The sequence below is a fragment of the Suncus etruscus genome, chromosome 18 (assembly GCF_024139225.1).
Source record: "Suncus etruscus isolate mSunEtr1 chromosome 18, mSunEtr1.pri.cur, whole genome shotgun sequence".
Taxonomy (NCBI): domain Eukaryota; kingdom Metazoa; phylum Chordata; class Mammalia; order Eulipotyphla; family Soricidae; genus Suncus; species Suncus etruscus.
Genome location: NC_064865.1, coordinates 25,264,504 through 25,291,403, shown reverse-complemented (window position 1 = coordinate 25,291,403; position 26,900 = coordinate 25,264,504). Strand labels below are relative to the sequence as shown.

At 49.4% G+C, this 26,900-nt stretch overlaps 2 protein-coding genes across 2 annotated transcripts in view; one reads left to right on the top strand and one right to left on the bottom strand.

Moving 5' to 3' along the window:
* The window catches only part of MTHFD1L (methylenetetrahydrofolate dehydrogenase (NADP+ dependent) 1 like), a 641,585-nt gene that overhangs the window by 432,359 nt on the left and 182,326 nt on the right, over window positions 1-26,900 (top strand). The window lies entirely within an intron of this gene.
* Window positions 15,706-26,900, bottom strand: part of RMND1 (required for meiotic nuclear division 1 homolog) — a 34,813-nt gene continuing 23,618 nt past the window's right edge. Inside the window, exons 9-12 of the mRNA XM_049765379.1 lie at window positions 26,193-26,269; window positions 24,564-24,684; window positions 16,253-16,369; window positions 15,706-15,929 (exon numbers count right to left, since the gene is read on the bottom strand). Coding sequence (XP_049621336.1) covers window positions 15,888-15,929; window positions 16,253-16,369; window positions 24,564-24,684; window positions 26,193-26,269 — 357 coding nt within the window. The 3' untranslated portion in view covers window positions 15,706-15,887. The remainder of the gene's footprint in view (window positions 15,930-16,252; window positions 16,370-24,563; window positions 24,685-26,192; window positions 26,270-26,900) is intronic.

The following is a 26,900-nucleotide window of genomic DNA, read 5'->3' as shown; positions in this document are numbered from 1 at the left end:
GCGGGGCGCCCGGAGCCCGGCTCCGCCCCGCCCAGGGCACAACTGCCGCAAAGCCCGCCCGCGGGGCGGGGCCTGTCCTGCGCGAACTGAGGGGCGGGGTCCGCCGCTCTGACAGGCCACGCCCACCCCGCCCCCACCCCGAGGGGCCGAAAGGAGGGGGAGGAGCGCCGCACGCGCTCGGCGGCCCTCGGGCCTTGTGCGCGTGCGCGTACGCGCGCGCTCACGCCCCAGATCCCGCGGAGTCTCGCACCACGCGCCGCCTACGCAGTGCGCACTGCAACGCTCCGCGCAGCCAGCCGCCCGGACGCCGGGGCGGGGGCGGGGGCGAGGGCCGGGGGCGGGCGGGAGGGAGGGAGGGAGGCGGGGAGGGGGAGGGAGGCGGGGAGGAGGAGGGGGCGGGGCGAGCGCGCACGAGAGCCGGAGACAGCGCGAGACCCGGGAGGCCGGAAGCGCGCGTGCGCGTGCGCGCTCCCCCGCCCGCGCTGGGAGGCGGAGCCGCAGCAGGAGCGGCCGCAGCTGTGGGAGCCGCTGCCGCTGGGAGACGCGCCAGAGAGGCCGGGCCTGCTCCGGTCCGACCGGATCCCGCGCCCGCCCCGCCCCCACGCGCCCCTCCCCCACCGGCCGGCGCCGCGGCCCAGGCCCGGGCCGCCGCCGCCCAGGGGAGAGGAGGGCCGCGCCGCGCCACGCCACGCACCTGTCCGGCCCCTCCGGCCCGGGCTCCGACGCGGGGCTCCCTCCGCTCCCCGGCGCGCTCCGAGCGGCAGAGGCAGAGGCGGCGGCGGGCGGCGAGGGACGGACGGCGCCGGGAACGGAACGCCGCCCGCCCCCTCCCTCCTCCCCTCCCTCCCTCCCTCTCCTCGCTCCCTCCTCCCCGCCGCCCTCTCGGCTTCCGTCCCCTCCTCCCGCCAAGCCCCGGATGGAGCCGCCGCCGCCGCCGCCGCCGCCGAGCCGCCGCCTGGCCCGGATGGCTGGCTGGCTGGCTGGCTGGGTGATGGCTGGGGCGGGCGGCCAGGCCCGGCGCCAGGCGGACGGACCCGGCCCGGCCCGGCGCGCCCCGCTCGCCCGCCCGCCCGCCCGTCTGCCGCTGCTCCCGGGGCCCCGCGGCAGGGCGGCCGGGCCCTCGCTCGCCTTTGTTGCCGCCGGAGCCGTTGCCACCGGGCCCGCGCCGCCGCCGCCGCTCCTCGTCCTCGTCCTCCGCCGCCTGGAGCCGGGCTGCGGCGGGCGGGCGGGCGGGCGGGGGCGGCACGTGGCGGCCCGGGCGGGCCGGCTTACCTGTCGCGGGCCGCCCGGCGGGTGCGGGCCGGCCGCCGCCGCTGTCCGCGCTCGGTGCGGGCGCCTCGTCTCCGTCGGTGTGGCGGCGGCGGCGGCGGCGGGGCTTTTCCTGTCCGGTTACGTTAAGGTCACATGACGAGCAGCCGAGGAGCGACTCGTGCGAGGCGGCGGCGGCGGCGGCGGCGGGCGGGGAGCGGCTCCCGCCGGGGGGGGCGGGCGGGAGGCGGCGGGGCGCGGCGAGCGAGCGAGCGGAGGCGCCGCGGCGGCAGCGGACCCCCGCCCCCGCCCGCCCCCGCCTCCGCCTCCGCCTCCCGCCGCGCCGCCGCCGCCGGCCCGACTCGGGCGGCCTGGCCAGCGGGAAGCCGACGCCCCGGACTGGCGGGGCTGCGCCGAGCCCAGGGATGCTCGGGCCGTCTCCGCGAGGCCTCTGGCTCGCTCGCTCGGGTGCAGAGTGGACCGCGGCTGAAGGGAAGAGGCTGCGGGAGGATGCTCGAGCCTCGCCGGAGCCTGCGGGAATCTTCGGGAGCTGGGAGCGAGGCGATGGGGAAAGGAACCCCGGCCAGGCCAGCCTGTGGTCTCCAAGGTGGCTCTAGGACCCATCCTTCCAGAGTGCTGGTCCTTGCAAAGGCTTGGAACTGGGAGTGGCAGAACAGAGCTTAGGCTCCCTGGATTCTCGCTTGGCCCCGGCTGAGTGCCGGACTTCCAAGTGTTTTTGGAAATACCGTCTGATGATTGGGTCTGATGCTTGGCTGGAAATGGACCAGGTCGAGGATTTCGAGTTAGCCGGGGCTCGCTGGTGACTTGGAAGGAAACGGGCGTTGCGGTTGTAGGGTCCTCTGCTGGTTTTGTTGTAGGCCCTCGCTCGGAGAACGGATGGATGTTCCCTTTTGGTTTAGTCAGACTCCAGGTTGGGTCTGATAACAGAGACGACCAAAATGTATGTGGAGTCATATCTTAAAAACCTGAGTGTGACTTAGTGATCCCGTTGGACTCCTGGCTTCATTCTTTCTTCCAAGACCACACAAGCAGCTGTATGACTTGACTCCTAGAGTGAATGATATTTTGTACACACCTGCCTTAAAGTTCCTTATTCTTGAATCAGCTAGATAAATCGTTTTCTTAGATTTAAGTCTGTCTGCAGAATTCCAATTCTGTCCCTGATACAAGCTTTCACTCACACATCAAAATTGGTCTGCACACAGGCGTGCCAGGTTTCTTGCTTGCTTTTGTATTTGTCATCAGTCTCTAGAAAACAGCTTTGAGTGGTACAGAGATTGAGTTCTTGTAGGTTTTCGAAATTTGTTATTATTTATTTATTTTTTTTTGCTGTGTTGATGATTAAATTCACAGATCAAATCCTCATGAGGAAAGGCAAGTGGCTCTCCTGCAGAGCTACTTCTTGGGTTCCCAGAATTCTCTTCTTGTCTGAAGGGATTCTCAACAGGAGTGGAACTGAAGGGAAAAGTGGGCAAAATGGTGCTGAAGTGTAAGGAAGCCCCTGGGTAGAGACTTAACTCTTCAGTGTTATTTATTTATTGACCTTGAATTTCAGTAACAGCATAAAATAAATATTGCTTGCAGAACTCTTATAAGGTCTGACTGCATTTACAACTGTGTTCAGCTCCTGGCACCACATCCTGGGATGACCCCAAGGATAAAACCAGTGGTGACACTAGCTTCTGGGAATATACAGCTGTATATAATCCCTGTCCCCGTCCCCCCCCCAAAAAAAAACAAACAAACCCAAAGTACTTGGTAGTTTCTCTGTATTGTCTGTCCCATATGGAAATAAATTGGGTTAGTCTTGAAACTTCCTAGAGACAGGGCTGTCAAGAGCATCCTAATCTTGGATGGGGGGAGGAAGAGCCAAGCCTGGGACATGTACTTTGCATGTAGAGACCCCAGGAGGTCCCATCCCTGGCACTGCTTGGTCTCTAGCTAGAGCTGGAATTGGCAACAATTCTGGCTTAGTCCCGTCCCCCCCAATCCACTTTTCTTCCCCTTAATAGGCATCTACTACTCTCCAAGAACTATTGCTTCCGATTTTCAAACCAGACTGCTTTGCTGTTAATCTCTCAAGCCATAGGCAGGCATACTTGAATGTTGTCAAGTGTGCCAATTCCTTTTCTCTTTAATCGCTAATATCAAGCGTCATACAAACAGTACCTACTTTGTCCAGCTTGAGGAACTGGGAAGAATGTCAGAGTGGAAATCTATAGGTGGATGCGTGTGTGCAGAGGTTGGGAGGAAGCTCAGTCTGAGGAAAGGGCTGGTGGTGTCTCTCAGGTCAGGACCAAGTGGCAGGTTGTTAGTCTGGCTGTAGAAAACCCACAAGTGCTCTTAGGAAGGTCTTAGTCATGGTGTTGTGTTTATGTGAGATTTTGGAAATATGTTTGGCAAGTTGTGAGTTGAAAATCGTTTCATGCATGCTGCTTAAAATAAAACCATGGTTTAGGGGCTGGAGGATTGGGTTCAAAGGATTGGCGTTTGTGGTTTGAGCAAAGAATCAGGAGTGGATTCATCAAAAATTTATATATTAATGTCCTGCAGAGTTTGGTGTTCGGGATTCTTTGTCAGGCTGAGAGATAGATAGCCTGAGAAATAGTACTTGCTTGTGCCTTGAAAAAGAATAGTTTTAGTGAAATGTGGACAGCAGGAAGCAGTTGTGTGAAAATTTGTTTTTTTTGGGGGGGGGGCACACCTGTCATCGTTCAGGAAGCAGTTATGTGAGAATTTTGTTTTGTTTTGTTTTTTGGGGGGCCACACCTGTCAGTGTTCAGAATTTATTCCTGGCAGTGCTCAGGACCGTCTGCAGAGCCAGAACTGAACCCAAAGTAAAACTAGTGCCTTACACAGTGTACATTCTATAGTATTTTACATATCCTATGTATGTTCAGGATGAAAACAAAAGTTACTTTTCTTCTTATTTTTCATAGTAAGAAATGTGGGTAGATTCCTAAAGTAGCTTTTCTTCATCACATTTTTTTATGAAGTCTGAGTTCTTGAAAGCTACGAGAATGACATGCCTTCACAAGTAGAACCACAAGTCTAGAGCAAACTGCCATGCCTCTGCTAGATGTCCCGTCCCCCCTCCCCAAGAAATCAGGAGGATGTCTTAGTAGTGACTTAGATGGCATTGGTTTAGCTATAAAGTTTCTAGAAAGTGATTAATTTGTGCCCAAGAAAATGATTTCTGTTGTTTTTTTGGGGCCACACTGGTGGTACTTGGGTTACTCCCGATTAGTGCTTGAGGGCCATATAGGGTGCTGGGTATCAAAACTTTGGTTGACCACTTGCAAAACAAGTGCCAAAAACGCTGGACTCTCTCTGGTCCAGGAAATTCTTAATTTGTAGCAGGAAAGCTAACTTGGGGGACTAGAGCCCAGTATCCACTTTGAGTTCCCCCACCTGTATTGCTGGGGGTAGGGTAGAAACCCATGCCCTCTGTCCCTCCCAGCACAACCACAGTTGTAGCTATCTGAGCATTGCTGGGTGTGGCCCAAGGAGTGGGTAGGATCTTGAATTTTGTTGGTTCCTATCAAGACCACATTCCCTCAAGTATTTCCTATATTTCAGAGGACTTTTTAAACTAAAAGTCTTTTTGTTTTTTTTTTCCTTTGTTTTTGGGCCACATCCAACAGCACTCAGAAATCACTAAGGGGACCATATGGGATGCTGGAGATCTAACCTGGGTCAGCCATGTACCTTACCTACTGTGCTATTGCTCTGCCCCTAGGATTTATTTTTTTAAACCTACAGCATAGTGTTGTGGGTTTCAGACATTTGCTGTGATTTTTTGTGGGTTGCTGGAATGAGGTTTGGGGGATCCAAATAGTGCTGGGGGATCTGGTGGTGCTAGGGTCTGAACCTGGCCTTCGCGCATGCAGTGTGGATGGACACACGCTCATTGGGCCATCGCTCCTCTGCTGTCGGGTTTTGACATTTTGTGCTTGCTTAGCAGTGTGTAAGTAACATACCAAACAGAATCCAGAAAACTTCTTATGAATGGTTAAAAATAATTTTTTTAAAGCTGGCTGACGGCTTAAATTGATTTTATCAGTATAGGATTCGTGGTTTGAAAAATATCGATGCTTATTCTCTGCTTGTTTCGGGTTCTTGACAAGCTTGAAGATCTTTCCATAAGCATTTGAGGATCTCCTGAAATTCTTTGGGCCCTCAGGTGGATTCAGGACCAATCTTTGTAGCCTGTTAAGATGTTGACAGGATATCCAGGTGTGCTTTCTAGCCATCTGCTCTCTGCTGATGAGTGTTGGTACTGGCAGGTCACAGTTCTGTCTGAGCGTGGTGCCCTTTCCCCTGCACTCCACAGGAGGGCACTTAAGTGAAGAGTGACTCATGAAGATGAGAGGATTAAAACTGTTTTGAAGGAGTACCCGTTTATGCACGCATTTTATTTAATTCTTTTATGATTTAGAGGTCATTTGTCAGTATTCGGGGCATACTTCTGGCCCTGCTCAGGGATTAACTTGGGGAACCATATGGGGTGCTGGGCACTCAACTCTGGATGCGCCACATTTAGTAAGACAAGCTCCTTATCCACTGGACTATCTCTCCAGCCTCGTGCATGTCAGTGTCGGTTTGTTTTGTCCAGCTGGCAGTGCTCAGGGCTTACACCTGGTTCGGTGCTCAGGGATCCTTCCTGGCAGCTCAGGGGCACATACAGGATGCTGGTTATTGAAGCAGGCTTGGCTTGGCCTTGTGCAAGGCAAACACTCTACCTGCTATACTGTCACTCTGGCCCCTATGTATATATTCTAGTCCATTAATTTTTTTTCTTCCTTTGTACATATCCATTAATTTTTTTCTGGGGGGGGTGGGGACTACCCCTGGAGATGTTCAGGGATTACTTATGGCTCAGAAATTACTCCTGGTGGTTCTTGGGGGAGCCAGTTCAGATGTTGGGGATTGTACCTAGGTCAGCTGCCTTCAAGACAAGCATCCTACCCTATTTTGTACCTCTAGCCCCTCTGCGTATATTTTTAGTAACCACTTTGACCTGTTTTTCCTGACAGGGTAGATGAGGGTTGAACCAGCAGCTTGTTTTGTTTTTGTTTTGGGGTCACATCCACCTGTGCTCTCAGCTTTCTCCTGGCTCTGCTCTGGGGGAGAGGGACACAGAACACTAAATGCAGCCTTCAGGATCACTGATACCTGCTATGCAGGCGCCAGACCAGTGCTGTGATGTGTCAACACCCGTAGGTTAAGTTGTCATCTTCTCTAGCTCTGTCCCAACAATACATTTGAGGTAGGCTGAAAGAAAAGTTGTTGACCTTGTCCGGACCATTTAGTACAGTAAAAATGGAACAGATTTTCTCCAACTTTGTTCATGAATAATCCGTTTCCTGGTAAATGCAAGCATGATGTGGGAGGGGCGTGCTCCAAGATGGTGCTGGGGTCCCAAGGCCCTTCTTGACATTTCTGGCAGGTGTTAGGGGCCCTGAGGTGTTTGTGTTGATGTGTGACATCTATGGTGGAGGGTGGGGCACAGTTGTGCCCAGCAGTACTCGAGTAACCAAGTGGCTCGGGGGATTGAATTCAGGTCAGCTGCATGCAGGCTTTGGCCCCTGCTTCTGATTCTTTTCTTTTTTTGGGGTGGGGGGAATGGGGTTGTTTGGCAATACCTGGCTGTGCTCAGGGACTATCCCATCTCTGAATGGAGGAGTGACCCTTGGCAGCACTTTGGGGACTATATATGGTGCTAGGAGGCAGCAAGGCAAGCACCTTCACCCTTATACTATCTTGGTTATCTCGGTCACCCCCCCCCCACCCCGTTTTTTTTTTTTCTTTTAGTACCTAAACATGTCCTTGTGTTAAACTGTTTCAAGTGTGCTCTTAGATGATTGGGAGTTAATCCTTTTTTCCCCTTGATTTTTGGATATTGGGACACCACTGTCTGTATCCAGGGGCTACTCCCAGTTCCCACTGGTGCTCAGAGGAATGAATCTGGGCTTTTTTTGCAAACTGCAGACAGGCCCCTAAGCATCCCATGAACATTGCCTCTGGCACATCTCCAGAGGGACCCTGGAGACCCACTGGGGTTGCCAAGGTATCCCTAACATCCTCTTGCATTAGAGAGGAGGCTCAGATCTCTGGTTGGAGGCCCAAAAGAAAAGATTTTAAAAAGGCAATCATGGTTGGACTACTGAGAAAACGATATCAATTCTTTCTGTCATGACATTTTTCTATAAGCTTTGGATTAGATGGGTTTATTGTAGGATTCACTTGAATAGCATTCAAGTCACGTTTTTAGTTTGTCTTTGGGCCACAGTCAGTGCTCGGGTTATTTCTGGTTCTGTACTCAGAAGTCACTCCTGGCAGGCTCGGGACCATAAGGGATGCTGGGGATAGAGCCCCAGTAGGTCCCAGGTTGGCTGAGTGCAATGCCAATGCCCTACTGCTGTAGGGCTGGCCCTACAAGTCACTCTTTTTTTTGGGGGGGGGGGGTCACACCCAGCAGCGCTCACGCCTGGCTCTACTCTCAGAAATCGCCCCTGCCAGGCACGGGGGACCAGATGGGATGCCGGGATTCGAACCACTGACCTGCATGCAAGGCAAACGCCCCACCTCCATGCTATCTCTCGGGTCCCTACTAGTCACTCTTTTTTTTTTTTTTGGGTCTTTGGGCCACACCCGACAGTGCTCAGGGTTACTCCTGGCTATCTGCTCAGAAATCATTCCTGGCAGGCACGGCGGACCATATGGGTTGCTGGGATTTGGGATTCGAACCAACCACCTTAGGTCCTGGGTCAGCTGCTTGCAAGGCAAACAACGCTGTGCTATCTCTCTGGTCTCTACTAGTCACTCTTGACAGACATTGGTTCTCAGAGTCCTCAAGAAGTTCTCTTGAGGCCAGTGGTAGTACAGTGGGAGGGCGCTTACCTTGCACACTGCTGACTTGGGTTTGGTCCCCGACATCCCGTATGGTCTCCCAAGCAGGATTAACAGCCCCTGAGCATCACCAGGTATGCCCTTTACCCCCATAAAACCCTCAAAACTGTGTGTGTGTGTGTGTGTATGTGTGTGTTTAAATCTTTCACTGTAAATTTCCCTCCCGTATAGTCTCCCAAGCAGGATTAACAGCCCCTGAGCATCACCAGGTATGCCCTTTACTCCCATAAACCCCTCAAAAGTGTGTGTGTGTGTGTGTGTGTGTGTGTGTGTGTGTGTGTGTGTTTAAATCTTTCACTGTAAATTTTCCTCCACTTCCATTCTCCCAGAGTGCACAGTAAGAGCTGCTTTCTTGAAGGCTTTCTGGTTTGCCTCTCAACACTTCCTACTCTGAAGTGCTGGTTGTATGGGTTGAGACACTTATTTATGTCAGTATCTCCTTCCTGTCCCCTGCCACCCCTCAAGAAATAGTTCCCTGGAGATCTGGACAGATGGCCTGCAGGACCGAGTTAAATTTGAGGGCCCTGAAAGGATCTTTTCCCTCCGCTAGAACTGAGTGAGCAAGTTGATTGTCGGGAGCTTCTGGTTGTTGAAGATTGGTGCTGATGGTGTCTGTTGGCAATGAAGGACCCTGTTAGATGCTCACTGTACAATTTGTTCTGCAATTCACATGTGCAGGGTGCTGTGGCAGAATGGACAAGGCTGCATTTCATGTAGTTGATCTTTTTGGGGGCAAAGGGGGCCATGTATTTCTCAGCTTTGTTCCCTTGTTACACATCTATTTGTGCTGTGGGATTTTTGTTTGTTTGTTTGTTTGCTTTGGGGTTATGCCCATTGGTATTCCATGTTTCCTGGCTCTGCACTCTGATGGTGTTTGGGGATTGAACCCTGCTTGCCTGCTTGGCTATGTACAAGGCAAGTACCCTACTTGCTATCTATCCAGTCCTCAAAATACTATCTCTTAAAAAAAAGATGTTTTTTGTTTGTTTGTTTGTTTGTTTTTTGTGAAACTGAATTATAAATCACAGATTTGAGTTTGACATGGGATTTTATGTTCAAAAGTGAAATAAATTTTTAGAAAAAACTGTTTTCCTTACGTCTGAAAGTGGAAAATTTTTTGGAGTGGGGGGACACACCTGGTGGTGCTCATGGGTTACTTTTGGCTCTGCACTCAGAATTCACTCCTGGCAGACTTGAGAGACCTGAATGTCAGGGATCAAACCCGGGTCTGCCACATGCAAGGCAAACTATCCTACCTGCTGTGCTATTGCTCCAGCCCCGAAAGTGAAATGAATTTTAGGGAAAACTATCTTCCTTATTTTCATATTAAGGTGTGTGTATATGTATGTGTGTGTGTATATATATATATATATAAGGTTAACTTCTATTTATTTATTTATTTATTTGGTTTTTGGGTCACACCTGGCAGCATTCAGGGGTTACTCCTGGCTCTGTGCTCAGAAGTTGCTCCTGGCTGGCTTGGGGGACCATATGGGATGCCGGGATTCGAACCACCGACCTTCTGCATGCAAGGCAAACACCCTAACTCCATGTTATCTCTCCGGCCCCAAGATATTTTATTATTTTTATTATTGTCAGTCTACCCAGAAGTGTTGCAATGTTTTGTGCACAGGAACCCTGTGTTACTTAGGGTTACCCCTGAATGCCCAATATGAGCCCAGACTTTTGGCCCCTCTCCCTAATCCCTCCCAGGTGTGTCTTACTGAAGATGACTGATCGTTTGAGGAGGCTCTTGTTTTTAGCTGGGTGTTTGGGCCACCCTGGGCAGTATACAGGAACTACTCTTTGGCTCAGTGCTCCAGACTGTGGTGCCCAGATTGAACCTGGATCTCCTTCATGAAAGCAAAGCCTGCACTTCCTCCTGTTAAGTCATTCTAGCTCCAAGGTTCCTGCTCTTAACACCTTATTCAGTTCTATAAAATTGTAGCTGTAGGGGCTGGAGAGATAGCTTGGAGGTAAGGCATTTACCTTTCATGCAGAAAGTCATCAGTTCCAACTTGGCATCCCATATGGTCCCCGAGCCTGCCAGGAGCGATTTCTGAGCATGAAGCCAGGAGTAACCTCTGAGCGCTGCTGGGTGTGACCCAAAAAAACCAAAACAAACAAAAAATTGTAGCTGTAGTAGGGTCAGGGCTATATTGTACAGTGGAGGGGCCACATGCCTTGCATGTAGCTCACCTATGTTTGATCAGTGGCATCTTATATGGTCTCTTTTTTTTTTTTTTTTTGGTTCACACCCAGAAAACTGAGCGGCAGCGCTCAGAAGTTACTCTTGGCTCTACGCTCAGAAATCGCTCCTGGCAGGCTCAGGGGATCATATGGGATGCCGGGATTCAAACCACTGACCTTCTGCATGCAAGGCAAATGCCTTACCTCTGTGCTATCTCTTCGGCCCCTTACATGGTCTCCTGAGTGCAGAGCCAAGAGGAAGCCCTGAGCATCTCAAAGTATGGCTCCCAAATTAAAAAAAGCAGAAACAAACAAAAAGGTGGTAGTAATTTATATCTAGAGTGTGGTTTGAAACCTGAGTATAACCCTGCTTGCTGCTTTGTGTGTTTCCTGCCAGAGGAAACGTGTCACCCTAGGAAACCCCAAATCTGGGAAGGGACAATGAAAGAGAAATTGAGGACTCAGGAGATCTCACTATTTCAGTTGCCATCATAATGTTTATAAGTTAGAATCTAAGTTCTAAGATAATATCCCTAACCAAACACATGAATGAGGCTTTTCATAAATGAATGTTTTTTTTTTGGTTTTTTCGGCCACAACCGCCAGTGCTCAGGGGTTACTCCTGGCTGTCTGCTCAGAAATAGCTCCTGGCAGTCACTGGGGACCATATGGGACACCGGGATTCGAGCCAACCACCTTTGGTCCTGGATTGGCTGCTTGCAAGGCAAACACCGCTGTGCTATCTCTCCCGGGCCCATAAATGAATATGTTTAGGGGCCACCTCATATGGCTTTTGGGTTGACTCCTTACTTGGGAGGGTAGTCCATGAGTGGCCAAAACAGGAACCAGGCCGTCTGCACGCAAACAATGCATGAGCTCTAGCTGAACTAGCTCTGGGACCCAAGTTTCTGTCATTTGGGCTACTTGGCATTACTCAGGGCTCATTTCTTGCGTTGGGAACCGCTTCAGTGCTTCGGATTGAACCCAAGAACCTTACCCTTTGCAGTCTTCTCTCTAGCCACGTGGCCCATCCAGTTTTTTTTTTTGGTTTTTGGGCCACACCCGGTGACGCTCAGGGGTTACTCCTGGCTATGCGCTCAGAAGTCGCTCCTGGCTTGGGGGACCATATGGGACGCCGGGGGATCGAACCGCGGTCCATCCTAGGCTAGCGCAGGCAAGGCAGGCACCTTACCTCTTGCGCCACCGCCCGGCCCCGCCATCCAGTTTTTTTAAGATTAAGAGCAACATCTTGGATTTAGGGGCCGGTGTCCAGAGGTGGGGGGTGGGGTCCCACCTTGCAGCGCTCAGGGGTTACTCATGACTCTATGTTCAGAAATTGCTCCTGGCAGGCTTGGGGGGACCATATGGGATGCTGGGATTTGAACCACCATCCTTCTGCGTATAAGGCAAACGCATTACCGCTGTGCTATCTCTCCAGCCCCCGGTGTCCAGATTTCACTGGAATTGCATAATTTTTGTTGTGAGTCCTTTATTTGATAAGTTCAAGAAGCACTCTAGGACATGGTTTTATGTTAGTATTTAAAAATTTCATGGCAAATGACCAAATACCATGTGCTAACCAAAATAAAAACTCCAGGGGCTGGAGTGATAGCACAGCGATAGCACAGCGGTAGGGCATTTGCCTTGCTTGCTGTGGACACTGGACGGTCCCGGGTTCTATTCCCAGCATCCCATAAGGTCCTCAAAGCCTGCCAGGGCCGATTTCTGAGTGTAGAGCCAGGATTAACCCCTGAGGGCTGTGGGTTGTGGCCCCAAAACAAACAAAAATAAAACAAAATAAAAACTCCAGCTTTTACATTTGCCCAGGATTTTATCTTTATTTTCAGTGAAGTCAAGTCTAAAGGAGAAGTCGCTTTTCAGTGCTGTGTGCTGACTTGCCCTGGACCGCATCAGAACTCTGGAGAATGTGTGGAGTTGCTTATCTCTGAGTAGACTTGTGAGCCCTGCATGCTTCTCTATTTTATTTACACCATTAGGGAATGTTGAGATGTTCTCTCTTCCGATATTTAATTGTGCAGCAATAAAATGGTCTCAAAAACGGCCTTGTTGCATGTATGAAGGCCTTGTTTCTGTAACCCATGAACACCCTCCTCCCCCAGTCCTGTCTGGTTTGTGGGAAGAATAAAAAGCATTTGTGAGGAAAGGGAATTTGGAATAGTGAAATGAGTTTTGTTTTCTTGAAGGGAGCAAATCAGGCTAGAGAGAGGTACTTACCTGGGTTTGATCCCATGGGCCCTGAGCATCACTGGGTGTGGTTGGGGGGGGAGGGGAGTGCAGAACCAACAGAGCAAGTAGTGAATAGCTTGGAATTGGAGAAGTTGGAGGAATCTTCCTCCTGCTCATTTTTGTCCTTTCCTCCAAGCTGAAACCAAGAAATAAGAGAGGGGGTAGGACTGGATCCCTTTGGAGAACTGGCATCCTAGCTTCAACCTGGGCCTCTGACTTGACACATTCACGGGGAGCAGGACAGGAACTAAATTGGACTTAGTTCTTCGAGGAAATGTAAAATGGGAAAGTTCTGTCCATGCAAGCACCTGCTGCTGACTAGTTGACCACGAGGCACTGACACTGGTGGGCGGCAGTCCTGGTCCACGCCAAACAGGTGGTTTGAGGAGCCTCTGCTGCTTTGGGTTGGAACTCCCTGCTGAGATGCGGTTCTGGAGCTCGTGGAAATTTCATTGAGCCTTAATTGGTCTCGCCTGGTGGGTTTTTACCCAAATGTGTACCAGGAATTCTTATAGATGAATTCCGTTAATCTTCTACCTAGTGAGATGCTGCTGCTAGTAAACCTGTTTTACAGGGGCCAGAGGGATAGTATAGCAGGCAGTGTTTTTGCCCAGTGCACCCAGCTGATCCGGGCTTGATCTTTGGCATCCCATTTCATCGGAGTTGCTCATTGACTTGTTCAAGGAGATACCCAGAAGGCAAAGCCGGGATTCAGATCCAGGCTGTTGGGCCTGAGAAAAACCACAAAGGTTATCTGTAAGTGGTAGTCCCAGGACCCAAAGCAGCAAATCCAGGTTGCTCTGAAGCAGTATCTTCTGGGTGATGGAGTGTAGTAGACTGGCTTGTTCCCTCCCAAAGCCCAGGGAAATAAAACTTCAATAGTTTCAGTTGTTGTCAACTTAGTGTTTTCTTTTTAAATCCTGAACAGAAAATCACTGTCAAATTTGTATACAAGACAAGTTAGTCTTAAGTTGTTGTGACTTTGTATTTTCTGGTGTATCATAAATGTGTTATGCATAAACATTTTGGTTTCCTGTGACTGGAGGATTGGGGAGTTAATTGTGACCTGTGGTTTGTTTTGTGTGGTGCTTTCCTCGGATGGGGCCCAGGGCCTCACATAGAGGCGCCCTGCAAGCCCTCGGCCAGGTGCAAGCTTTGATCAGTAGTGAAACTTTGCAACTATGTGACCTGGGCCTGGAGATGTCCCAAAAGCCTGTGCTTTGCTGGTTTGATTCTCAGCATCTTGAGGGATGTGATGTCACCCCACACACCTTTCCAATGTGTCAGGAGTTGAATTGACACATGATCCATAATAAAGTGATTTGAACTTAACTTTTGTCTTTGTCCTCATTGAAGGCCTGTTTGGGGTCATAGGTCTAGTGCCTCACTCTGCCTGCAGCCCCCCTACACCAACCTTCCCAAAGAGGAAAACCAGAAGTGTTTCCCCAACACCCCTCAGTTTGTATGCCTGAGGTGTTGCACTGTGTTTGGATATAAAGTCAATTTTGACTTGCCATGACCTGTTCTTCCCTTGAATGACTAGGCTGCTGTGAGAGTGAAGGAGGGGGAAGGGTGGGTGTGGACTGCTGATCCAGGGCCACAGGGGAGCTGGGGCTGGAAGGTGAGCTCTGCAGTTTGCATCTTCATCAGGAGATGGCCTAAGGGTTAGGCCTGATCATCCAAGACTGAGGAGAGGCAGGAAGGAGCGGAGTGGCATGGAGGTAAGGCATTTGCCTTGCATGCAGAAGGTCATTGGTCCGAATCCCTGCATCCCATATGGTCCCCCGAGCCTGCCAGGAGTGATTTCTGAGCATAGAGCCAGGAGTAACCCCTGAGCGCTGCCGGGTGTCACCCAAAAACCAAAAAAGAAAAAAATGCTTCTGGGACCAGAGCCATGGTACCTCCCTAGTAGTACATCAGGACCCACCCATCCCTGGACCCCTAGCAGGAGTGAGCCCAGAGCTCAGAGCCACACCCTCCAGTATCCAGGGGTGTGGTCCTCAAACAACTTCATTAAAAACATCCCAAGGGTGCCGAGAGATAGCATGGAGGTAGAGCCTTTGCCTTGCATTCGAAAGGACAGAGGTTCGAATGCTGGCATTCCATATGGTCCCCGAAGCCTGCCAGGAGCGATTTATAATAACGCCTGAGCGCTGCCGGGTATGACCCAAAAACAAAAACAAAAAAAAAAAAAAAAAAAAAAAAAAAAAAAAACACTAAAAAAAATTCCAAGGACCCAAGGCTGGACTGCAGAGTGAGGTGGACCTTCCTGAGGTTGTGGAGGTTGTACTTGGATGGTACATCGGACACTGAATACATGGATAGGACCTGTGTAGCTGTTCCAGGGACAGTCACTTTTCACATTTAAAGCTACACATTGTGTAGAAGACAGCACAAGGTTCATTACACATACAAATACCAACTGCTACCTTCTAATTCACTGCCCACTCAGCGCAGAGTTGGGCTTGGCCAGGAGGTGCAACCATTATGTGGGGCTTTTTAAATTGGTGTAATATATAAAAACCGGTGTGATGATGCAATAAAAACTGCCAAAGTAAAACGATGAGATGGAATTTGATTTTGAAAGAAAGGCTTAGGTGGTAAATGAAGAATTCTTTGTACTTGGCATTTCTTGTTTCTTTTTTTTTGGTTTTTGGGTCACTCCTGGCTCTTGCACTCAGAAATCGCTCCTGGCAGGCTCGGGGGACCATATGGGATGCCGGGATTTGAACCACCGTCCTTCTGCATGCAAGGCAAATGCCCTACCTCCACGCTATCTCTCCGGACCCATACTTGGCATTTCTTAAATTCTCCCAAGCTCAAATATTCCTAGGTGAATAGTTATAAGAAGACTGAAAAGTTGATTAATAGAGAACAAGTGCTATGGAATTAGACTCAAGTTATGCTATTGAAAATTCATTTCTGCCATCAGAAACCTGTTATTTCACATCTGATTTCTGAGGTGGTTCCCTCTGCCAGAATAAAGTTTTGCTGGACACAGATTGGCAGGAGTGTCCAAAATCCTGAGTCTTTGGCACTGATACAAGGTGTGAATTAACCCAAGTTCTTCTAAGTGAAAAACTTCCCTTTTATGGAGTCAACATATTCATACATTTTATTTAAGCAGCAATACATTTCGGAACTGAAAAAGATTAGAACAATCTCCTGATTGCAAAAATTAAATACTTATTAAATAAGACACCTCTCCCCAATATGAACATTTTGTTGATTGTAGAACCTGAGTCTGTCTTGCAATTTCCTTTTGGTTATCACTTGATTTGAAAAAATACTCGTCCCAGCTCAAACATTACCTGAGGGTAAAATAAATTATTGGTACAAATGGGACTTCCAAGATGGTGATCAAATGCCCCTGATAAGTGTAAAGTCTGGCCTTTTGCTATTCTAGAGCTTCGGATCTGAGCCACTGTAGTAACCTAATTTGGAGCTTGAACTTGTCCTCTAAACACCGTCGTGTGTGTGTGTGTGTGTGTGTGTGTGTGTGGCACAGTGGTAGTTCGCCCTTTGTGTGTGTGTGTGTGGCACAGTGGTAGTTCCCCCTTTCCTGCCCTCAAACGCCGTCTTGTGTGTGTGTGAGTGTGGCACAGTGGTAGTTCCCCCTTTCCTGCCCTCAGACCTCAATGGTGATGAGGATGACGATCATCCACTCGAGGCGCAGGGCCCGCTTCTCGTTGAGGTGGTTGCGCATCAGGTCAGTCAGCTCCATGCAGTGCTGGAGTTTTTCATTCATGACCTGCATTGGAACAATTGGGGACTTAGGAGATTCAGAAAAGGGGGTTCAAGTCAGGGTCTAACCTGAAACATGCAAATGAACCCCAAATAAACAAACCCAAATCCCTTCAGTTCCCTCAGCTTCTCCCTAAAGGCAACTGGCAATGACCTGTGCCCTAGGATTCTGTCTACTGATATTTCCTCTCATATTCGGGATCATCGGGATCCGGGTACTGAACTAGGGTCAGGCCTGTGCCTTCCCTACTGGAAGGTTGCTCTAGCCAACCTACAGGGATTTTCTAACGCACAGAATTCCTTTGTGTGGGTTAGACAGGGCACAAAGTACTTGCCTTCCATGAGGCTGACCCTGGACTGACCCCACACACTTCCAGGATGAAATACAGGGGACCCCTCCCAAAGTGGGGTATCTTTACATGGAAGCTCTTTCATACTTGGAAGCTTTTAAGTTTGGTGCTGGAAAGAGTGCAGTGGTCGAGACACAAGCTTGCATGTGAGACGACCTAGGTTCAGTCCCGGGCACTCCGTGGACCCCTGATGATCCATGGATTGATCCCTGAGCACATTGCTAGGTGTGTTCCTCCCCAAACACCAAAACCTTCTAGAAATGGCTCCAAGGACATTCAGAGTAGCTGCTGCAATTCGCCACGAGGTGGTGCTGCTTCCAGCACTATCTAAAGAGGTTCTGCCTGGGAGATTCACAAGATTGCAGGGTTCACAGAAATTAAGACTTAAGGTGAAATTTGGGGGAGGTGTAGGTCCATGGTAGACACTTTGCATGCATGAGGACTTGTGTTCGATCATTGGCACAAATCACCCCCCCCCCCCCAAAACCTTGCAGGTGCCCAGGGATGTTACGCCTCTTATCGTGCTTTTTAAAACCCTTCGATCCTGGGGCATGATTTAAAAGTATCTTGTCCGACTGATTACGTAAGTGGTCCTCAAACTTTTTAAACGGGGCCAGTTCACTGTCCCTCAGGCCACTGAAGGACCGGATTATAGTGAAAATAAAAACTATGAACAAATTCCTATGCACACTGCATATCTTATTTTGAAGTGAAGAAACAAAACGGGAACAAATACAATGTGGCCCGAGGGCCGTAGTTTAAAGACCCAAGTGACGAGGAGCCAGCCGCAGCTCAGGCACTGCTCAGAACAGACACACTGCAGTGAACTGGGATGAGAGGATGCTTAGATATGAGGGACAGGAGAAAAGGGCAGCTGGTGAGGTGGGAAATGGAGAATCAGAGAAAGGCTGGGAGTGCAGACCAAACATAGGCACCATGCAGAGACCAATATGGTAAGACAGCAGAAATTCTTGAAGTGAGGTTAAAGGCAAACCAGACTCCACAGACCCTGGATGTGGTGGAAGAAGGTCCAGCCCGCAGGCATTGACTCCTGGAGCCTGGCAGTGTGTCCAGGCAAGGAGTACTGAGAACACGCAGCTGAAATGGGGCTACCCCAGGCTACCTGAGTGGGCATGATAAAGGCCTTTCATGTGGAAACAGCTGAATGCAATGAAGCCACGGCAGAGCCCAGCTGACTTTTTGTTTTAGGGGCCCCGGGTTAGTCTTGGCTGTGTGCTCAGAAATCTATCCTGGCAGGCTTGGGGGACCATATGGGATGCCAGGGATCAAACTTGGGTCCGTTTCAGGTCGGCTGCGTGCAAGGCAAACGCCCTACTGCTGTGCTATCTCTCCGGCCCCAAGAAACTTATGACCAGGTCACTTCTGTTGCAGAAGTAACCAGAGCACGGAACATGGGTGAGACCTATGGATTGGAAAAGTCCAGAAATATATCCTGAAGGGCTCACAGACCATGTCCTGAAGAGATACAGCCCTGTCACATCTGAGTTGGTGTTCAGGGTTCCTATGTGGAGCCTGACTTACAGAACTGACCACTCTACTGGTGTAAGCTAATTGGGGTCCTGGCCACAGATAGCTACATCAGCAACCGTCAACACCAGGTTGCCCTGGAGGAAGGCAGAGGGAGGCCCTTATCGGCCCTTCAAAGAACTGCCGCGTTAGTGAGGGGAAAGGTGGATGGGCTGTTTTCAACTAAAGAGCCATGCCCCGAGAGATGTCTCTGCTTGAGTGTTGTGGAGAATGACTGCTGTGGGTCACAGTGGCTGAGTTCCACGGAGCAGAGAAGAGGCCAGGGTGCCCGGGGTGGAACTTGGAACCCTGCTAGCAAGTCAATCACAAGGACCTCACAAGTTCAAGTGCCACTTGTTTTAGAGAAAGTTTTGAGAAACCAAGTATCCCAATTCTGAAACATTTTTAGCTTATTGGTCAGTGGCTCGCTCCCACTTTTGGAGCCAAGGTCCCATCCCGGCAGGGGAAGAAGTCCCTCAAGTTGCTCCTGTGAAGCAAGAAGGGGTAGGTAGGGGCCCTCGACTGTGCTTCCGATTTCACTGTCCTTCGGCGATCTCACCCCAGTTCTAACCAAGTGTCAGAAATGGGTCTCCTAACTAGGTAGCAACTTTAAAATCATGATTCTTAAAGATTACAAGGAAGAGTTGTAGGAATTTCTGGGCATTAGAGATCAATTTTGAGGGGGCCATACTCAGTAAGGCTCAAGGCTTCTGACTGAACTTGAGGTCACTCCTGACCTGGCTCTGGGAACCATATGGGGTGCCAGGGATTGGACCTACGTCAGTTGCCTGCAAGGAAGCACCTTAACCTTTCTACTTCCTCTAACCCAGTGCTTCTCAATTTTTTTCTGTCATGCCCCCCTAGGAAGAAGAAAGCATTTTTGTATCCCCCACACTACTGTAAATAGTATCTTTATTAAAAAAATCTTTAACCTGCAAAACAAAAATATATAAAATAATTTGAGCTGATTTTTTAATCAGAGGTGATGTCTGGATTCATGGCTACAATGAGCATGTTTTGCAAGCGGGGTTTGAAGCAGGACACAGCAACTTTCAGCTTCAGAGATATAGAGACATAAACAATAAACACGGGGCTTAGCTTGTTATAACAGTGTTTGCCGAGGTCAACCGTGACACCCCCCCCCCCCCATGCTGCCCCACTATTTGAGAAGCACTGCTCTAACCCAAGAGATGCCTTTTTTTTTTTTGGTTTTGGGGCCACACACAGCGCTCAGGGGTTACATCTGCTCAGAAATTGCTCTTGGCAGGCACGGGGGACCAAATGGGATGCCAGGATTCGAACCATCTTTGATTCTGGGTCAGCTGCTTGCAAGGCAAACACCCTACTACCGTGCTATCTCTTTGGCCCCAAGAGATGCTTTTTTTTTTTTTTTTTTTTTTTTTTAAGTTTCTTTGTTTTGTGGTTATACAGTGACATGCTTACGAGTCACTCCTGGTTCTGCACCCAGGAATTACTCCTAGAGATGGCTAAGGGGGACTCTGAAATGCTGGGGCCCCAGAGGTGCATATTTAAAATTTGTTTTGGGCCATACCCGTCAGTGCTCGAAGATTACTTCCTGGCTCTGGCTCTGCACTTAGGAATCACTCCTGGCCGGTTTGAAGGATCATATGGGATGCCGGGGCTGGAACATGTGTTGACAGTGTGCAAGGCAATGCCCATCCACTGTGCTAGCCCCCTGGACCTGCAGAGATGCATTTTATGTCCCAAATTTCAGTGTTGACACCTTCACCCTGATGTGATGGTATTAGATAAAGTTCTCAAATGTGCTCAGCCTGTACCCTCACTTTCAGCAAAAAGGCCACTGGTGGACTTTTTTTTTTTGGGGGGGGGGTCACACCCTGCAGCGCTCAGGTTACTCCTGGCTCTGCTCAGAATTTGCTCCAGGCAGGCGTGGAGGACCATATGGGATGCCGGAATTCGAATCACCCAGTACGCAGGAAGGTACAGTGTACTCACGGCACCTCAGAAAACTACCATATTTGCCGGCATATAAGACGATCAGGCGTATAAGACGACCCCTAGTTTTGCACCTAAAACATAGGTTTAGGCCTATATTCGCTGTATCAGAATGTTCCTGTGCTGCATGTGTTCCTGTGCCCATGTACCACAGATTACCACTTGTATCACAACAAGCAAAGGTTCAAAGGTTATATATACTGTAATAGACTTCCTCTCTGACTTTGGCCAATCTGAGCAGGCTTTTGACAGTGTAGATTCGGGTCCAGAACATTGTCTAATTTGCATGCATCAAAAGCCTGCTTGGATTGGCTGAGTTAGAGAGGCCGTCTGAGCAGCCTTGCAGTGATTGGTGTAGGATCGAGTTGGAAAATTCGTTTTGTGGCAACATTCAGGAGTAATTCCTAAGTGCAAAGAGAGTAATTCCTAAGTGCAAAGAGATTTTCGGTTGACTTTTTTTTGTTTCAAAAGTCGTCTTATATGCCAGAAAATACGGTACTGCCCTTGAGGAAGCGGGATAGAAAAAGAGCCTGCTGGAGGTGAGAGGTGTTGATGCTGAGGTCAGGGCCCCTTGGGTGGAGTCAGTGGGGGGGGAAGGGCAGCTGCTGGCCAATCAGGAGCTTTCACCCTAGTGCTGCCAGCCTTCAAGCCAGGGGATCATGGGTTGGGCCATAGTACAATGGGAGGTCACTCACCTTGCATTCAATTTCAGTCTCCCATAGGGATGCCCAAGCACCATCAGGAGTAATTCCTAAGTGCAAAGAAAGTAACCCCTGATCTTGCTGGGTGTGGCCCCCAAATAAACAACATGCAGTAGAATTTGCAACTTACTTCTACCCTGCCCTGCTCTGAATCCCCCTGCCGGGCCACAGAGATGTACAGTCAGTAGCGAGTTTTCTGCACGTCTGACCTGGGTTCTAGACCCGGCACCAGCTGTGGTCCCCATAAGCGTCACCAGTCCTGATTCCTGAGCTCAGAGAAAGGGGTAAGCCCTGGGCACCACTGGGCATAGCCCAAAACAACAGAGGATTCCCCTGCCAGAAGGTAGCAGGGGTGGCTGGAAATCCACCAAAGCAAAGCTCTGAGCAGCAGCACCACAGCCCAGACCCTCTGGATCCAAGGCATTGCCTAGCAGGAAGCAGAAGGGAGATGGAGAAAATGGTTTCCAAGGGAACTGAGTGGCCAGGACAGAAGTTCAGGGAAGTCCTCACATTTTTTGTTTTGTTTTTGGGCCACACCGGATGACGCTCAGAGGCTACTCCTGGCTATGCGCTCAGAAATTGCTCCTGGCTTGGGGGACCATATGGGATGCCAGGGGATTGAACCGCAGTCTGTTGTAGGTCAGCATCACAGCACTCATCCCACCAGCACCGAGGGAATCAGGGCCAGAGCCACAGGTAGGATGGACACTTGCCTCTCATGCAGTGATCTGGAGCTAAGCATGTAGCTCCTGGAGCTATTGATGGAGTGAATACAGCAGAGCCCAGAAAGCAGAAAACCCAATCTGTGTGCTCAGAGTCAGGACAAAATCACAGAAACAGAATAAGTAGGACTGGAGAGACAGGTTGGTCAGGAAGGCACTTCCTTGTATTTTGCCAGCCCTGGTTTGAATTCCTGCACCATACACAACACCCGAGCTCAGCCAGGAGCCATCCGGAGCACAGAGCTAGGAATATTCCCTGAGTATTGCTGGATTTGATCCCCAAATACCCTATCCACAAGAAAAAAATTATTAAAACCAACCATGTTTATTTAGCAGTAAAAAGAGTAATAGACATTAGGTATAAGGAAATTGGAGAAAATATAAAAAATAATTTCTGATCCGAAGAAGACTCGAAGGAGGAGAATAAAAAGAGAAAGAGGGGCCGGAGAGATAGCATGGAGGTAAGGCATTTGCTTTGCATGCAGGTCATTGGTTCGAATCCCGGCATCCCATAAGGTCCCCTGAGCCTGCTAGGAGTGATTTCTGAGCGTGGAGCCAGGACAAACCCCTGAGCACTGCCGGGTGTGACCCCAAAACAAAACAAAACAAACAAACAAAAACAAAAAGGAAAAAAAAAAGAGGAAGAATAGATAGCTAGGGGAAGAGATAATAGCGAACTTCTCCCATGTGCATCCAGGGGCCCCAGTATGGGGCCCATTACAGATACCCTGCAATGGAAAAGGCCAGAGCCAGTGAGGTTTACAGTGGCAAGAAAGAAACCAGTGCAAGACACAGAGGAGGTGTAGCCTTTAGAGTTGTGCCAGGAGAAAATCCCACCAGGCTGCCATCTAGTTGAGGGAGGGATAAAACCTTCCCCAGACACACCAGAACTGAAAACGTTTGCTGTAGGGTGACCAACTCAGAGAGAAGCAGCACTTGAATGGCGCCAAGAATGGCTCAGAGGGCTCAAGCACATGCTTATGCACTCAGATCCTGCCCATAGGCAAAGAGGTCAGGGCTCATCTATACCACATGGATTCCCCCTCTGCCCCCAAGCACCACTAGGATAGTCCCCAGAACTCCATCACAGAAAGGGGGGGGGGCACGCCTGGCAATGCTGAGATTACTCCTGGCTCTGCATTTAGGAATCACTCCTAGGGACCATATAGAATGATGGAGGATGGAGCCTGGTCAGCTGCATGCAAGGCCAGTGCCCTAGCCACTGTGCTATCTATCATAGGAGCAACTCTTCAGCATCACCAGGAATGAGCCAGAAGTACTCAAACAGATCCATCTCTGTGTTCCAGGCTGTTCTCAGAAATAATGGCTGCCCCATAATGGAGACGTGAGTTGACACACAAACTTTCCCACAAGGAGGCTGCAACCCCGTGATCAATATTTGTCTCATGGGAGCTAAGAGAACTGGTTTTTTTTTTTTTTTGTTTGGTTTTTCGGGCCACACGGGTTTGATGCTCAGGGGTTACTCCTGGCTACGTGCTCAGAAATTGCCCCTGGCTTGGGGGGACCATATGGGATGCCGGGGGATCGAACCGTAGTCCTTTTCTTGGCTAGCGCTTGCAAGGCTGACACCTTACCTCTAGCGCCACCTCGCCGGCCCCGAGAAATGGTTTTATCTACGTACAAATAAGTCCTTATGTAGAAATGTGACAGATGGGCATACATATGTATATAGAAAATGGCCAAATACAATGCCAGAATACATTATGAAGAGCAAGCAGGATTTTTTAAATACAGCAACCCTACTAACATTTATTTCTGTTGCTATGATACTTTGAATTACCTGTTTCCATTTTTTTAAACATTTATGCTTTAGGTATAGCTCTAGAAAACCCAAGTGAACATACTCAAGGAACATTTTATTTTAATAGAAACACCATGGTTTCTTTTATTATTTTGAAACTACACTTGCATTACCAGTTTAAGAATAAGAACTGAGGGCTACAGAGATAGAACAGCAGTAGGGCATTTGCCTGCATGTGGCCGACCTGGGAGGGACAAGGTTCAATCCTCAGCATCCCATATGGTCCCTCGAGCCTGCCAGAGTCAGGAGTAACCCCTGAGCGCCACTGGGTGTGGCCCACCTCAGTCTGCACCCATGAAGCTGCTGTCTTTTCCTGCTAGCTTCCCGTTTCCCCAGTTTTCTGCTTGTCTCCCATTGGCAAACATAAATATAAATTCTTGTATCGCTGTCCCATATTGTTCCCTCTCCCAAGCTTCTGGAGCCTTCAGAATTCTGGTGACACAGGACCTAGTCAGCCCATGGTGAGAGAGGGGTCCAGTCGGCCCTCTGGTATGTGCAGGGCCCAAGTAGCCCTTGGGAAAGAAAAAAGCCCAATATGGTTTGAGCGGCTCTTTCCAACCCTTCTCTCCCTGGGTACTCTGGAACTCATGAGTGCCTCATGAGTGACAGGAACTCCCAAAGGCACCAGGGCCCAAACTCTCCATCTTCTTTGTTGTTGTTTTTTGGACCACATCCTACTGTGCTTGCGGGGATGGGGGGGAGGAGCTCTGCGCTCAGAAATCTTTCCTGGCAGACTATGGATCAAACCAGGTTTGGCTGTGTGCAAGGCAAACACCCTGCCCACTGTGCTATCTCCAGCCCCCAACCAAACTCTATCATCTTTAGCCTCCGTAGCAACTCCCAGGACAGCCACAATGAGTGACAGCCTGAGCTCTGAACACATGATCCTGTTCTGACAGCACCCAGTCACCTCACAATTTCTCTACAGAGGTGGACCAGAAGGGTGATGGGGCAGTGGGGAGGGGTTGGGCCCCTGAGGGAGTGGTGGGTGCGACATTCACTAATGTCACCATGAACTACAATAAATATTTTGAGTAATTTCTCTGCACACAGAGAAGTCACAGGCCGCATGCTTTTCTCAGCAGAAGTATTAAATACATACCTTAACTCTGCGGTTAATACTAAGGAACTGACAGGTTTTATCATACAGTTCTTCCAGATTTTCTCTGTCCCAGTAGAAATCAGGAGTAATCAAGAAGTCTGAGCTTAAGTTTATACGGTGTCTTAAAGAAAGAAAGTGACATTCATTTTTAGATTTTTAAGAAATTATAGTTAAAAAATTAAGGTCTTAAATCTTACATAAAATAGTACTTTACAAAAAACACTTTAGAATGCTGCCCTTTAGGATTCGAGAGACAGTAAGTACATGGGGGAAGGCACCTGCCTTTGCATGTGTGATCAGTAGGAGTGATCCTTGACCATAGAGTCAGGAGTAGCCCCCAAGTACAGCTAGGTGTGTCCCCAAATGAAAGACAGGTAAATAAAATCTGTGAAAGAACTTCAAAGTTTACAACCACACATCTGAGCTATCTTTAGTATTTGTATTATTTGTATAAAGAATCACCATTTCTTCTTTTTTGTTATTGTTTTGGGGCCACGCTCAGTAGTGATCGAGGGTTACTCTTGGCTCTGCAACTTTGTAGTCACAGGTAAGGCAAATGTCCTCCCCACTGTGCTCTCTCAGGCCCCTCCAGATGCATTTTAATAGTGGTCAGAGCCAGGAATGCTGGTTCTGCCTGGGCTACTCGGAGCAGAGACTGATCTCAGGGCCTCCGTCTGGCCACATCTTACCCCAGCCACATCCATTGGATCTAGGCTCATATATGTCCTCTGAATACATGTGGTGTCAACAGGTAAATGATGGACCTCATGGACTAATACTGGACCTTACGGCATACATATGGTAAAAGTTTTTCTTCCACATGATTCTACATGTAATCTTTGGCTTTCAAAACCTCAAAGCAGGGGCTGGAGAGATAGCATGGAGGTAAGGCGTTTGCCTTTCATGCAGAAGGACAGTGGTTCTTATCCCAGCATCCCATATGGTCCCCTGTGCCTGCCAGGGGTGATTTCTGAGCATAGAGCTATGAGTAACCCCTGAGCACTGCCAGGTGTGACTCAAAAACCAAAAACCAAAACAAAAAAACAAACAAAAAACTCAAAGCAGAAATCATTCAAGTTTACTTCTAGGTTCTCTCTCTTGTTGGCAGTGCCAACGATCAAAACCAGGGACCCAAACATCCCAGACACTAGCTCAGCTACTGAGTCACACCCTGGCCCTTTATTCCTGGTCTTCTCCCACCCTTCTCGTTCTGTCCCTTTCTATAGACAACTACCGTCACCTTTCTCAGTGTTGTCTGGTGCTGTGACAGGACAAAAACACAAAAATGCACCCACTAAAGCGAGGCTCATCCCCTCAGCAGCAATCATGTCTGTTCAGCATGATGATGGGTTACACAGCTCCTGGAGAAGTCCCAGTAGCTGAAACTTTCCCCTTCAAAGAACATCTACTACTCAGGGCTTGGGGTCGACTTATGACAACAATTGAGCACATCAAATCTCTTTGGATATTTTTCTAAGCTAGACAAATGGTGCTTCTAATGGGTAAGGATGGTTCCAGCTTACAATGAATGAAACAAAACTAGCTGCAGTTCCCACAAGAGCACAAAAGTTTGCCTTCTGAGATTATGAAAGGACTAACATTTCATTCACAGGGAAACAAAATAATTACCTCAGGGCAAAAAGCTCACCAATTTTCTGCATAACTTCTCCGTGAGACAGTTTTACTTTCTTCCCAGCTTTTAAAGACTATTTGGGAGGAAAGATAGATATATCAAAACCTTATAAATCTTTACCAAGTAGGAGCTAGAGAAACAATACAGTGGGCCTTGGACATGGCCAATCTGGGTTCGATCCCTAGCATCTATATGGCCCCCAGAACCTCACCGAGGGTGAGCTCTGACTTGCAGAGCCAGGAGTAAGCCCTGAGAACTGCTGGGTGTAGTCCCTAAACATGAAAAACAATCAATACTAAGTGACAGGACTGGGAAAGAAATTCTGAAGCAGCATAACTTGTCTTAAGGAACATCTCAGAGGACCACCTCTCGCCCCATTGCTCTGAAATTTCGAAATCTTCATGCTGGGAAGAGATGACTCACAGGCTGGGCATGTGTTCTGCACTCTGGAGGCCCAGGTTCTGTCCTGGCACTGCAGGATCCCTGAGCATGGAGTAGGGAGTAGCTCCCAGCACTGCCAGATGTGGCCCCAAGACCCCGCCCCCCAATGCAAATAAGGACAACAAAACAATCAAGTCAAAAGACCACTAGAGCGAGACTCAGAGAGACTGCAGTTTTGCTGGGGAAATCTGCTCCCTTCCCTTATTTATTTCCCTCACAATTTATTTCCCTCTGGGACCCTTGTTCCACATCCTCACTCAAAG